This window comes from Sceloporus occidentalis, unplaced genomic scaffold (genome assembly GCF_023333645.1).
Source record: "Sceloporus occidentalis isolate IW3139 unplaced genomic scaffold, rSceOcc1.0.p SCAF_8, whole genome shotgun sequence".
Taxonomy (NCBI): Eukaryota; Metazoa; Chordata; class Lepidosauria; order Squamata; family Phrynosomatidae; genus Sceloporus; species Sceloporus occidentalis.
In genome coordinates, this window is record NW_028316988.1 from 26,753,842 (window position 1) to 26,768,002 (window position 14,161).

At 47.1% G+C, this 14,161-nt stretch overlaps 1 protein-coding gene across 3 annotated transcripts in view; it reads right to left on the minus strand.

Annotated features, from left to right (window-relative positions):
- Positions 1-11,644, minus strand: part of DAZAP1 (DAZ associated protein 1) — a 47,420-nt gene extending 35,776 nt beyond the window's left edge. The window contains exon 1 of one of the 3 annotated variants that reach the window (XM_089535720.1): positions 11,345-11,638. In XM_089535720.1, the coding sequence (XP_089391846.1) occupies positions 11,345-11,376 (32 nt within the window). In that variant the 5' untranslated portion in view covers positions 11,377-11,638. Of the gene's footprint in view, positions 1-11,344 lie in introns of all 3 variants that reach the window. The other 2 variants (XM_089535721.1, XM_089535722.1) reach the window with 2 other exon arrangements.
- Between the last annotated feature and the right edge of the window lie 2,517 nt (positions 11,645-14,161).

The window sequence follows — 14,161 nt, forward strand, 5'->3', positions numbered from 1 at the left end:
TGCCCAAATTGCAACCCAAAACCCACTTATTTACTGCAAAGTGTCGTGTCCCTCTGGCTTTCTAGTAACAAACTCTGGCAAACTCTGTGCTCAGGTGACAGCACATGTGCCCACAGAGAGGACTCTGAGTGCCACCTCTGGCACGCATGCCATAGGTTCGCCATCACTGGGTTAGGGGGATGCAGGCTATTTATTCTTCACAGATGCTGCTGCTGTTGTGTGAATTCAAGTCAATTCTGATCTCAAGTGGCCCTATCACAGGATTTTCTTGGCAAGATTACTACAGAGGAGGTTTGTCATTGTACTCCTTTAAGGCTGAGAGTGTAACATGCCCAAGTTCATGCAGTTGGTTTCCATAAACTGAGCAGGTATATGAACCCAGATCTTATAGAATCAGAGTTGGAAGAGACCCCAAGGGTCATCCAGTCCAACCTCATTCCGCCATGCAGGGACTCACAATCAAAGCATCCTTGACAGATGGCCATCCAGACTCTGTTTAAAAACCTCCAAAGGAGGACATTTCACTACACTCAAAGGGAGTGTGTTCCACTGTTGAACAGCTCTTACTGTCAAGACATTCCTCCTAATGTTTAGATGGAATCTCTTTTCCTCTAATTTGAACCCACTGCTCCATGTTCTATTCTCTGGCGCAGCAGAAAACAAGCTTGCTCCCTCTTCAATATGACACCCCTTCAAATATTTAAACCGGACTATCATATCTCCTCTTAACCTTCTCTTCTCCAGACTAAACATACCCAGATCCCCAAGACTCTCTTTATAAGGCATGGCTTCCAGACCCTTGATAAGCATGCCCTCTATTGTTTCATTCAAGTTTTTGATAAAGATGTTGAATAGCACTGGGCCCAGGAGCAAACCCTGTGGCACCCCACTGGTCAGTTCTCTCCAAGATGAAGAGGAGCCATTGCTGAGCACCTTTTAGGTTTGGCCAGTCAACCAATTACAAACCTACCTAAGAATTCCATTTTCTAGCCCACTATCTTGTTTGCAAGAATATCATGAGGCACCTTGTCAACCGCCTTACTGAAATCTCCTAGAGCACATCACTCAAACCACCATACCACTCTCTTTCTGATCTCAGGTGCAGAATAGCTGCCTAAACAACTTGCATACATGGAGGTTCCTGAGAAATTCAGTCTTCTCTGTCTAACAAAAGGTCCTGTAGCCTCACAAAGGATTTGAGACAAACTGGATTTAAAAGGCAGTAGCTTTTTGTCTTGCTAATGGAATTTAAATGTTATTTCCTGGAGTTTAAGAAACTCCCAGTACCCACATGGCCAGAGGGAAGAGGGGCCTGCCTATATGAATATCCTTCCATACCATCCGAACAGAGGACAACAAAATCTTGACAAAATGCAGGCCTATGACTAACATGTTTCTCTTCCCCTGTATGATTTTTATCACCTTTGCCTGATGAAGAAGCCAGTGGAGCTTCAAAAGCTTCCAGTGTTGTTAACTGGCCTCAGGTCAGCCCTGAAAGAAGCGATCCTGTGGATGAGACATTTCCAAGACCTTTCCTCCTCCATCGCTCAGCTTAGATACTGCAGGCTGTGGCCTCCCTAACTGAGGCGTGTTACAAACCACCATAAGGGATGTCCTCAGGGAGTCCTAGGTTTAAAAAGGGGCATCACTTCTTGACGCCCCCAAGCCTAATACGTCCTGAGGATGTACAAGAAGGCGGCGCCCCATCTACATGGGGGCCGCCATGATGGTGTCAGGAACGCGCCGCTTCCAAACGAGGCGGCGTGGACGTGGACGTCACCCCGTCGCACCGCGCGAGGGTGCTTAGTGCGCCCTTTCGTCAGAGCAGGAAGGTCTTGCATCGCTGGGCGCAGCCTTTAGATGGCTGTGCCCAGTGACGCAAGGAAGAAAGGGGCCAAGTGGCCCCTTTCTCTTCCTCCCCGCTGCCGCGGGGTGTCCTTCGGGCTTGAAGCACCAAGGACACCCCTTTCCAGGCCTCGGGAAAGGGGCCTTTTGCCACTTCCCCGCGGCCTGGAAAGTGGCGGATCGGGGCCTCAGCGGCTGCCGCTCTGACCACTGAGGCCCCGATCCGGCGGGGAAAGGGGCGGGTGCAGGCCGCCACTTTTCGGCTGTCTGTAACGCGCCTGAGTCTAGCTATCTGGTGCGCTGCCTTCCTCTCTTTCTACCTTCTACTGTTCCAGCTTTATTGTCTTTTCTAATGCCTTGTGATGTGGCCAAAGTACGACAACCTCAGTTTGGTCATCTTGGCTTCCAGGGAGAGTCCAGGCATGATCTGTCCAAGAACGCATTTGTTTGTCTTCTTGGCTGTCGGTGGCATCCTAAGCACTCTTCTCCAGCACTACATCTCAAATGAATTGATTTTTTGTAATCTACTTTCTTCACTACCCAGCTCTCATATCCATAAATAGTGAATACAATGGCTTGTACGATTCTAACTTAAGTACTCACTTGTATATCTTTGCTCTTTAGGAGCTTTCATCACTGTCCTTCCCATTCCTAGTCTTCTGCTGATTTCTTGACTGCAGTCTCTGTTCTGATCAATGTTTTAACCAAAGTACAGGACCTCTTTTACGCTTCTGATTTCCTCATTGTCTAGTTGAATTTATATAGGTCGTCCATGGTCACTAGCTCACCCTTACTATAAGACTAAAGCAATTTGAGCATGCTGGCACCAGAAAGTAGATTAATATTCTCACTTTCCATCAAACTCTGGGCAAGATATTAGGGCACATCTAAGGTCATCCAAGTGGTTTACTGGCTGATAAGAGCAGTGGAACTCGCAGGAATACTAATATGGATTTAGCTTTACTTGCCTCTGAGTCTCCTGTGGCATTTTCTCATAATAGGTTCTAGGGTCACCATAAGTCGGAAATGACTTGAAGGCACACAACAACACGAACAACAACATATCATTTCCTCTCATTTAAGAGGCTCAGGGCAGCAAACAAAAATATTTTTTAATAAAACTGCATTAAAATGGCTATAAAAGATAATGCTTTCTAAAAAAGGAGTCTGGAAATCTTTAGAAGAAAAAGCTGGGAAGGATAAAAGATTTGTTAGGGCTGCATGTAACTGCTAAAAAGTGTTTCCAATGGTGTTCCCTCTCCATTTGATTGCTTATTTGCAAACATTTTAAGACGTGTCTTGCAACAGTTGGAAGCGCAAAGCATTCTCCTCTGAATGGCCATTTTAATCCCCTAACATTATTCTAAATTATTTTTGTACACCTTGACAGATATTCAGACAAACAAACAAACAAACAAAAAAGCAGGGTTTCCCAAGGTCACGTAGAACAGCTGTTTGTAAATAAAGAGCTATTTATACACAGCTCTATAGATGGCCACAAACTAAGACCGTCTTGGCCCTTGGCTTTGTGATAGATGGATTCTGGTAGACTGAGCAAATGCAGAACTAACCAGTATGGCAGCCTAAGGAAGAGAGTATAACATATTAAGAAGGGTTGATGAGAAAAGCAAGTTACTGTACATCAAACAGTTCAAGAAAAACCACTCATCCTCCAGTGCCTGGCCTCTACCATTTACCTGTTTTTCCTGCAGCTCATCTTCGCTACAGGAGGAAACTTGGGTGTTTCTGACACCTAGCTTTGAGCAGTTTCCTTTAGTGCTAAACATGTGATGGAAGTATCAAACCGAAAGGGGAGAAAAAATGAAATGACTGGAGTACTGTGAGAGAATCGTGAAAGGATCATGGGCTCCCTCCGTCCCCAATATAAAATGCACTGTGCTTCCCCATTTCACACTGATTCCACCAAAGCTGGCGAGATCTGCTTCTAGGTACGCATGCGCAAGATGTGGCTGGACACCCGTGTCCTTCATTTACATCTTCTGCATCATTCTGACTCATTTGTTTGAAGTATTCACAAGTACTTTTGCTTGCTAAGCACTCGACAAAATTCCTCTCTTCTTTAAATTTAAGAAAGTGAGCTGGAACTGATATAACATTAAACTTTGGTTCTGAAGGGTTCTTGTACCAGCCATGGTTTGCTCTGCCCCTGAACATGACTCTTCTGTCCATGCTGTCTTCTGTTTCACCACATCTTCATAGAAAACCACACAAACCCAACTAGCTACATGTAAGTTGCCTGAGGTTTCAGCTCTGCAAGGGAGCTTTCTTTTGGTCCCACTACCATCCGAGGCACATTTGGAGAGAGCCTTTTCAGTGACTGCTCCTAGGTTGTTGAATTCCCATCCGTGGGAGGTTTGAACGGCCCTCTAGCCACACTTTTGGTTCTTAAATTTTAATGGGGTGTTGTGCTTGTATCCTTTTTAGTGTGATTTAGGCCTGTTACAGACTGCCAAAATAAAGCTGCTTTGGGTCTCTTTGGAGGTATGCTCTTTTAAATGATGCATGCATCCTAAGAATCCAGAAGCTGCACCAAAGCTGCGCTCCAGTGCTTAGGAATGGAGTCTGGCTTTGGCGCGACCTCTGGACTCTTAGGACCCATGCATCATTTAAACAGCATACCTCCAAAGAGACCTGAACCAGCTTTATTTTGGCAGTCTGTAACAGGCCTTAATTGCATTTTAAAATATTTGTACTTTGTGTCTTTAACAGAATTATTAGGCTTTTAATAATTGTCATGCTAAATGTTTTTGTTTAACTGAACTTCGTTTTAACTTGTGGTAGGTACTTTGAGTCCCATGTTGAGAAAAAGGTGGGCTAGAAATGAAATATGTAAGGCTTGTTTTTAAAAACTGTGGCCACACCGAGCAATGAAAGAGCCATGCCTGCCCATGCATGCAAACCCTTCGTGTGTGTGTTTTGCACTAGAACCACCAGGGCATCTTGCACTAAATATAGTCTCCTATTGCAGCCAAACAAATGAACTAAGGGGAACCACTTCTGAACAAGCCAGTATATTAAACCATGTTTTGCGGTTGGTTTAATAGCCTTACCTTCAATGACAAATGCCCAAAGTGTGCAGATGGGAACTTTCACTAAATCCCAGGGAGACTTCCTGCTTTGTCACCCAAACCAAGGGTACAGTGAGCAAAAAAGCGGTGACAGAGCCATCCAAACAAGTCAATGTGTCAAAATCCATTAAGACCTAGAAACTAGAAATCCTACTTGCTGTTCAGAGTTTTGTAAAATTCTTGAAAACATCCACAACTGATAAATACTAAATATTTTGAAGCATCTTTATCATGATTGTGGGGAAAAAAAATATACTGTTCTAAACACAGGACTCTTGAAATCTGGACACTTGAACTGGAAGGTCGTCTTGTGTCTTTGAGACTGAAAGCTGTGCTGCCATCCTTTTTTTCGCTTTTGAAAATGGAAAGAGAGGATATCCATTTTCCAGCCCCAACAAGCAAACAATACAGCAAATGGTTCGCAGCATAAAAGAAAGAGGCTCCTCAACCTCTCAAAGCTTAACATTTAGAAGTAAACGGTTTACAGAGACTCAGCAAGAAAAAAAACTGAAAAAGGTGATAGTGAATTAGAGATTAAGTAAGCCGGGGGCCTGGCAGTTAAGTTTCATGGGCTTTAAGAAGGTCTAATTTCAGGGAGAAATGCTTTTTCTGCCTCAGAAAAAGACAAAGGCAAACCCTCTCTGAACAAAACTTGGCTAGAAAACTCTGCGATTGGGTCGCCTTAAGTCAGAAATGATTTGGAGGCACACGACAAAAAACCCAGAGCAAAGCATCAGTACCTGCAGCGTGGAAACCTTTCCCTAGACCAGTGGTTCCCAACCTGTGGGCCGGGACCCCTTTGGGGGTCAAACGACCCTTTCACAGGGGTCGCCTAAGACCATCGGAAAACACATATTTGCATGTAGCAATGAAAATAATTGTATGGTTGGGGATCGCCACAGCATGAGGAACTGTATTAAAGGGTCGCGGCATTAGAAAGGTTGGGAACCACTGCCCTAGTCAGAGGGCAAGGCTTTCTTTTAGTCACAGCTCAACATCCCGCATTCTGGTGATCTACGTGCCAATGCTGGCATACTGTCACAACACACCAGCTTGCTTCCCCCACTCTAAGAATGGCTTGACAGCACAGGGAGCCCTGTAAGCAAACCAAAAGGTATAGAAGCACAGCTTAAACGTTATGGGATGTCGACAGTGCATGCTTATTAAAACACCTTTTCTAAGTGAACATCAAGAGATTTCAATGCCAGGCTTATTTCCCTGCAAACAGCAGTCGAGCGCGTGAGGGTTTAAAAATATTCCTTCGGCTCCTATACACTGCAGAGATGCTGCTCAACATTTGGAGCATGGTGACTAAGAAGGACATATACAAAGAGACTCAACTAGCCTGCTATTTTGAGGTTATAGATTAAAAGCATGCAATCCCTTAGAAGGCTTTACAGAAGTAACTCCCCCTCCACCAAAGTGAGCCATTCTCCCGTCCGAAAAGGATCTGTGGAAATCTGTCCAGGAACAAGAAACATGAAGGCATGGCGGGCACCCAGGAGGTCTTATCTGCATGTGGCAGGGCAAAGTAGTGAAGGAGATACCCAAAAAAGAAACTACTTTCAAACCTCTGCCCTACCAGTTTGGGCTCTCAGCATCCCCAGAGGCTGAAAGGAAGGGATGCCTTTGCCAGCACAAGTGGGGCAAGCGCGTACTTTGTGGGGAGCATTGATGAGTCACCATGTTCTCTCCTACACAGGTGTTCAGCCTCCTTCAACAGCAGGAGGCTACATAACACTGTCTCAGCAGCAAAGCTCCCAACGCAAAGAGCCATGCTTGGTCAACACAACTAGGGGAGATGCAAGGTGGGGCATGACTGCACAACCAATCCTCCCCTCATCCTGAAAATGTGGAGAAGATGCTCAGAGAAAGACCAGAACATTTCGCAATGTGTACAAAGCAAGGAAGAGGAGGGGCTTGAGAGGGGGAGCTGAAGAGACTCAATTGTGAAGGGATCTCCTTATGAGTTGGAGCCACAGCTGCAGGAGACAAGGGCCAATTTACAAGCCACTCTCAAGTCTTCAGCACTGGAAGTCCCATGTTAGAAAACCGGCACAGCAAAGCAGGGAAGCAGAATGGCTATTCATGCCGCAGGAGAGAGGGGGAAATTCTACCTCACACACAAAAAGACTGGGGCACTAAATGTTTCAGGAACTGGATGTGAGTCTGCCCTATCAAGGCAAAGCACTGTACATCTGAAAGTGAAACACACGACGTGTCTCAGGAGTAACTGAAGTGCCCTTGAACGGTAACCTCCCCTCGCTAGCTATAAAGGCATTTGTGGCTATTGGTGTGTGCTTTCAAATCGTTTCTGACTTATGTGATGCTAAGACAAACCAAATAAAGGAGTTTTCTTGGCATTATTTGTTCGCAGGGAGTTTGCCCTTATCTTCCTCTGAGGTTGAGAGAGTGTGACTTTCCCAAGGTCACCAGTGGATTTCCACAGCTGAGCAGGGATTCAAATCCTGATCTCCCAGTCAAACCACTACATCATCCTGGTTCTCTATAAACACATGTATGATCTGTTCATACATGTCATTGCATGCCAAAGTGCGGAAACGGACTGGAGTTATGATCATCTCTACAAGCTGAAGGTTCTTGATGCCATTCCTGTTTCAGCATCCTCAAAGTTCAATCATTTGAGTAAGATGGTTGCCTACCTGCACTAGGTCTATTATTATAACTCCCCAACCATCAGAATTTATAGGCTCAATGGCAGTAAGGGTCTCCCAGTCTTTCTCCCAAGAGCGCCAAAGACAAACATGAAGTGACCCATTTCCATATCGCATGGATCTCCACAAAGGGGTATGTGCTCCAAAAGACTCACCAATAGTTTGCCTGAAAATAAGCAGCCCCAAACCAACAGGACCCAATGAAGAACCCTCTGGGTTTAGAGACTGTATGTTGTTACTAAATGCTATTGGCTAGAGAGAAATCAGTGGCACGTTGTCTTCATGGGCTTCTGGAAGAGCATCTGCTGGCTATGATGGGAAGCAGGATACTGGACTAAATGGCATTATGGCAGGTCCAGGAAGGCTGAGTGGGTTTGTCTGCCCTTCAGCCCTTGGCCTCAGAGCCCTCATTCTGCCTGAACCAGATTATCTTGCTTTCCTCACTATTATTATCCACTTTTTTCTCTTGCACTCCCTGAAAACTCATCTATCTCCCCCAAATATAATGCACATAACCTCTTAAAAAAACACAGAAAATAGTATCATGTATTATTCTGAATCAGACCCTCCACTTATAACCTTTATTCCTCCCCATCTACCTTTTCAACCTCCTCACCGGCAGTCTCAACGTACCCTCCCCCTGGCAACTCCTTTATACTGACAGAGAACATATATTTCGCCTCAGAGGACAAAAGCGAGAGAGAAAGAGAGAAATAAACAGAGAGATGGTGCAGAGAAAGGCAAGGAAGTATCCTGGCCCACTCAGCTTCACCTTAACTGCTCCCTCTGAAGAGAGAGAGATCCTTTCCATTAACTAGGATCCAACGGCTACCTTTTCCTGGTGCTACAAATGGAGAATACAAGTGGGGTACATCCTGACACTTTTTAGGGAGCCCCCATGTGACCACCTATCTCTGTCCTCTCCAAACTGCTTCCCCCCTCAAACCAGGAGGAAACAAAGGCCTGTTACAGACGGCCAAAATAAAGCTGCTTGGGGTCTCTTTGGAGGTATGCTATTTAAATGATGCATGGGTCCTAAGAGTCCGGAGGTCGCGCCAAAGCCACACTCCATTCCTAAGCACCAGAGTGCAGCTTTGGTGCAGCTTCCGGATCCTTAGGATGCACGCATCATTTAAACAGCATACCTCCAAAGAGACCCGAAGCAGCTTTATTTTGGCCGTCTGTAACAGGCCAAAGGGAATATCTTTCATTAAAGACACCTTCAGCCTCGCAAACACCATCCTCCCTTTTGGGTCATGGGGAACAGCTTTCTACTGATAAGGCTCCATGGCACAACCTGACCTGTGGAACCAAAGAGAGCGAGCAAAAAAGGATGAGTGCGGTTCACTGGTTGTTCCTGAGAAGCACTTGCTTGGTTGGCTCTTTTTCCCCACAGAGAACCAGTGGTGTGTATGTATGTGAAACTTGTCTCTTGAGATTCTCCCCCCAAGCTTTTACCAACTCCTCCTATATGCACATGTGTGCGCCTTCAAGTCACTTGTTGATTTATGGCAGCCCATGAACTTTGTGAGGTTTTCTCAGCCAAGGAATCCTCAGAGGTGGTTTTTCCATTTCCTTCCTCTGAAATAGAGCCTACCTTGAGGGTCTCCAAGCCAAGTGATAACCAGGGCTGACCCTGCTTGGCTTTAAGTTTTGTGAGACATTGAGCCTTCCCAGTCAGAGAGCTCTGGGGCCACAATAAACTACAATTCTCAGGATTCCTCAGCACTGAGCCAAGGCAGTTCAAGCGGTCTCAAACTGAATTACTTCTGCAGGGCGTTTGGGACCAAAGTTATGGTGACCTTACCTCTAATTGCTGTAGGATAAAAACCGTTTACCAAAAGTCACTGAAAGTCAAGAACAGGAGAACTTTGGGTTTGTGTGACAATCCAGAGGCATCTTTTTTTCTTGTGAGGAAAACTCATCTTAGGAAAGGTGAAAGTGCAAAGAAAGCTCAAAATGGAGGCACTTTACTTTAGGCAGGAATACAAATTGGTCCTCCCCTCCCCCCCCCCCCCCCCCAAAAAAAAACCCTCAGGCACAAAGCAAAACACATGCCAGAGAGGGGAGAGACAGGGTCCCCTTCCCCTTCTTCTGTCTCCCTTCCCTGACATGGTTCCCTTGTGAGTAAACATGTCAGGGCATCCATTTGCTTCAATGGCTCTCTCCTAACTATTGGACTTAGGCCAGGGTTCTAAAAGAAAAGAGATTCTGCCTCAACATGAGGATATGTCTGGAACGCAATATGAGGGCTGTCAGGAATTTCCTGATAGTAAGAGCCGTTCCAGAGCGGAACACACTCCCTCAAAGTGTAGTACAGTCTCCTTCTTTGGGTGTCTTTAAACAGAGGCTGGATGGCCATCTGTCAATGGGGATGCTTTGACTGAGAGTTCCTGCATGGCAGAATAAAGGGATTGGACTGGATCAGGGCCCTTGCGGTCTCTTCCAACTCTAGGACTCTATGATTTTAAGAAGAGACTCCATCCCAACATTAGGAAGGACTTCCTGACAGTAAGAGCTGTTTGAGAGTGGAACCCACTCCCTCTGAGCTTGGTGGAGTCCTCTTCCTCAGAAGGAGTGGAGCCTCCTTCTTTGGAGGCCTTTAAGCAGAGCAGAGGCTGAATGGCCATCTGTCAGGGATGCTTTGACTGTAAGTTCCTGCATGGTGGAATGGGGTTGGACTGGATGGCCCTTGGGGTCTCTTCCAACACTTCCATGATTCTAAGACATAGCTTTGTTAGTCTGGAAAATCATTATGTGAAGAGATCTTGTAGCCCTTTTGAGACTAATTGAAAGAGATAAAGATAAAGCGTAAGCTTTCTTGGATGTGAGTCTACACGCTACACTGACAATACCAAAAGGACGTTGAGAAACTGGAGCCATGTGTCCAAAGGAGGGCGACTAAAATGGCGAAGGGTCTGGAAACCATGAAGCCCTATGAGGAAAGACTCAGGGAGCTGGGGATGTTTAGCCTGGAGAAGAGAAGGTTAGGAGGTGATATGATAGCCCTGTTTGAATACTTGAAGGGATGCTATATTGAGGAAAGAGCAAGCTTGTTTTCTGCTGCTCCAGAGAACAGGACCCAATGGAGCATTGGACGCAAGCTCAGAATGGGGTGGGACTGGATCCCTGGGGTTCCCTCCAACTCTGTGATCCTATGCTTTGTCTTTCAGTTGGACCTACCTCAAAGGATTGCAGTGGAGCCTCCTTCTTTGGAGGCCTTTATGCTGGTGTGTGTGTGTGTGTGTGTGTGTTTCGATTGCGACCCTCTGAGGGGTGTCTCTTCCAACTCTAGGCTTGTGACCCAGTCTCTCCCGGCTAATGTGGGGAGGAGGGGGGGGGGCTGAAGAGAGGGAATTGGGGTGCCCTTGGAAAGGGTTAATGGAGGGATTATTAGTGGTGGGGTTATGAGGGTTATTTGGGGGGGGGTTGCCCCTCAACGACCCTCACAACCCCCCCCCCACTATTCCCTCATAATCCCCTCCATCCTGAACTGGGTCGGGAGGGGTCCTTGGAGGGGCTTGTGAGGGAGTTATGAGGGAACAGTGGTGGGGGTCACTCCCCCCCCTCAATAACCTCCATATCCCCTCGCAGCCCCTTCCTAAACCCTTCCAAAGGCTGCCTCCATTCAGCCCCTTCCCAACCGGTGCCACGTGACCCCGCCTCACGTGACCTCCCCTCCCCTTCGACCGTTTGTCCTTCCCTTCCTTTCCCTTCCCTGAGGGAGGGCCTCACCCGATTTCGTCGGCGCCCCCGACACTGTTCATGGTGGCGGAGAAGGAGAAGAAGGGAGGAGCCCGGGGCTGAGGCCCGGCCGGCCGGCTGCCTGCCTTGCCTCTTCCTTCTCCGGTTCCCTCAGGCGGCCGGTCTCTCTCCCTCCGTTCCGCTGCTGCTGCTTCTTCCTCCTTTTACCTCAGACAAGAAAAGGGCCCCGGCGACGACGAAAGAGAGAGAGAGAGAGGGGCTGCTGCTGCTACTGCAGCGCGCAGGCGCAAGCGCACGCGCGCCAACCGCCGCTCTGGGAGCCACCGCGCATGCGCAACAGGCGCGCGACCGAGGCTTTTTTTTTTCTCCCTCCTTCCCTTCGCTTCTGTTGTTGCGGCTGATGCTTCCGCCTCCTCTCTCCTTTCTCTCGCCCCTCATTGGCTGACCTCGCCTACGGGGTTTCCGCGCACCAGAGAGGGGGCCCGTGATTGATAATGCGCCTGCGCCGCCGGCCGGCTTTCTGAGGGGGGGCTTTGCAATGCGGCACTGCGCATGCTCCGTGACTGACAACGCGCCTGCGCCGCCGACCGGCTTTGTGAGGGACTTGGCAATGCGGCACGTGCGCATGCTCCGAAACGAAATGCATGATGGGAAGTGTAGTTTTTCTGTCAAGAATCCTAAAAAGGCTAGGGATAGGAATGACCTCTATATGAAAGGACTAGATAACAGCCCAAAAAGCCAAGATATATATAAAGCTGGACACTTCATGTTAAGGTTGTCCAAGTCGTTCTGTTCCTTATCAGCGTGGAAGAGTTGGAGAATGAAGAAAGCTGACAGGGGAAAAAAAGTCATTTGAGTTGTGCTGAAGTGGAGTTCAGTCAACAAGGCCCCTCCTGTGTTCAGGGTGACCAGGTGTCCTCACTACAAAGGAGGACAAAGGCACCATGAAATGGAGGACATTTGACGGGGAAAATGGTGGACATCACCAAGTAATAGCTAAAAACACATAAATATAAACCCATGCTTCTTAGGCTGCATCTACACTGGAGAAATAACCCAGTTTGGCACTGCTTTAACTCCTTCTGGCTCAAGGCTATGGAATTCTGGGAGTTAGAGTTTGTTGTGGGCCCAGAGCAGAGTGACTTGAAGGCAAATGATACACACACACACACACACACACTTCTGGCTTGTACCGCCAGCTCTGCTGTCCTCTTCCTTCATGGCTGTGTGGCATGTTGGCATCACCACAACCACCGATGTGTCTTTTCCCATCCAAGGCTGACCCACAAAGTCTTGGTGTCCATTTTACACACAAACACACAAGAGCATCCCTGTCTCCAACCTCCAGCCCACTCCTGTCATGCAATGCAAGCGAGGGATAGCTCTAGAGCAGCGATTCCCCAATGCTGGCCCTTCCGATGTTTTGGACTTCAGCTCCCAAAATCCTAGACCGTTGGCCAAGATGGAAGGTAAAGCCCTGGAAGCTGAAGTCCAAAATACTTGGAGGACCAGAGTTTGGGAATCGCTGCCCTAGAGCAGTAGTTCCCAAACTTTGGTCTTCTGTGCGTTTTGGATTTCAGCTCCCAGAAGCCCCAGACACATTTCTGGGGGTAAACCAGGGACAGCTGGACTCTCAGGAAGCTTTTCCCCTTCCCTCTCCGTCTCCTTTCCTTTAAATGTGGGGGGCTATTGCTGCCTGAGGTGGGGAATGAAAGGCTGCAGCTGGTACCAGACATTGCCAGAAAACTGACCAGGACAACAACAAATCTTGTTGGGATGGTCAAAAAAACACCCCAAGACCTCCCCTCCAGCAACCTTTCCCCCAAATGGAAGAGTCTAGAATGTGCTGCACTTGAAGCATAACTTAGCTGCACCACCCTTACAAAAACCAAGTAACTTGTTGTGTTGCTTCCAAGTTGTGCAAAACGTCTCCACAAACTTCACTGAGTTTCAAAGGGCCACGTAAAGTACGCACAGATCTCTTTTTCTCTGTGCCTTCCTTTAACTCCCACTTAAAGCGATTGAGGCTAAACAGCTTGAAAGGGAGGCCAAGCAATCTGTAACAGACAATCTGGTACAATGGACATCCATAGCTCTATGTCGACCTCAAATACCAGAGTCTGCGGAGCAATAATAATATGGGATGGCCGGCCTCTTTCTATACTTATCGTATGCTCCAGTGTGACCAACAACCTAGATTTTGGCTGCTATTAAGAGCATACTAAGCATTTGCAAATAATAAAACACCATATCAAGTGTGGACGAACACAGCAACGCTGCGCTCTCCCTCGCTCACACATCGTTTTGTATAGTGTAGTTAGCAACAGGTCACACAACTCATTTTGGCAAAACAGGTACTGTACATAATTCTCCACTTTAATGGTCTTTCCTCATAAATCAACCTTCTCCCCTTGCCCCAATCCCAACAACCAAACATCCCCTTGCCATTGCTCCAAATCTGGCGCTGTTTCGGTTTAAGTGCTATAAAGAGTGTTCAGAAATGGGCACAATCACCAAAATAATTGCAAGGACAACAACCATAATAATAATAATAATAATAATAATAATAATAATAATAATAATAGTGATGATGATACTAATAACAGGAACAAGCTTTAAATAACTTGGTCTTAACTGCCCAGCAGAATGGAAGCATAGGACAACACCTGGAGCTTTCTTGGTGCAAAATACTACCAGCCGTGGTGATGGGAGACTGGCGAGAAGGAGAGGAAGACCCCTCAGCTGTTGAACACTTAACGCCACCAAAAATGGCACACCTGGGACAGGATCCATCCTGGCTTTGATTGGTTTTCTTCCTGCGGGTTCTTTCTCTGGCCGCACAATCCA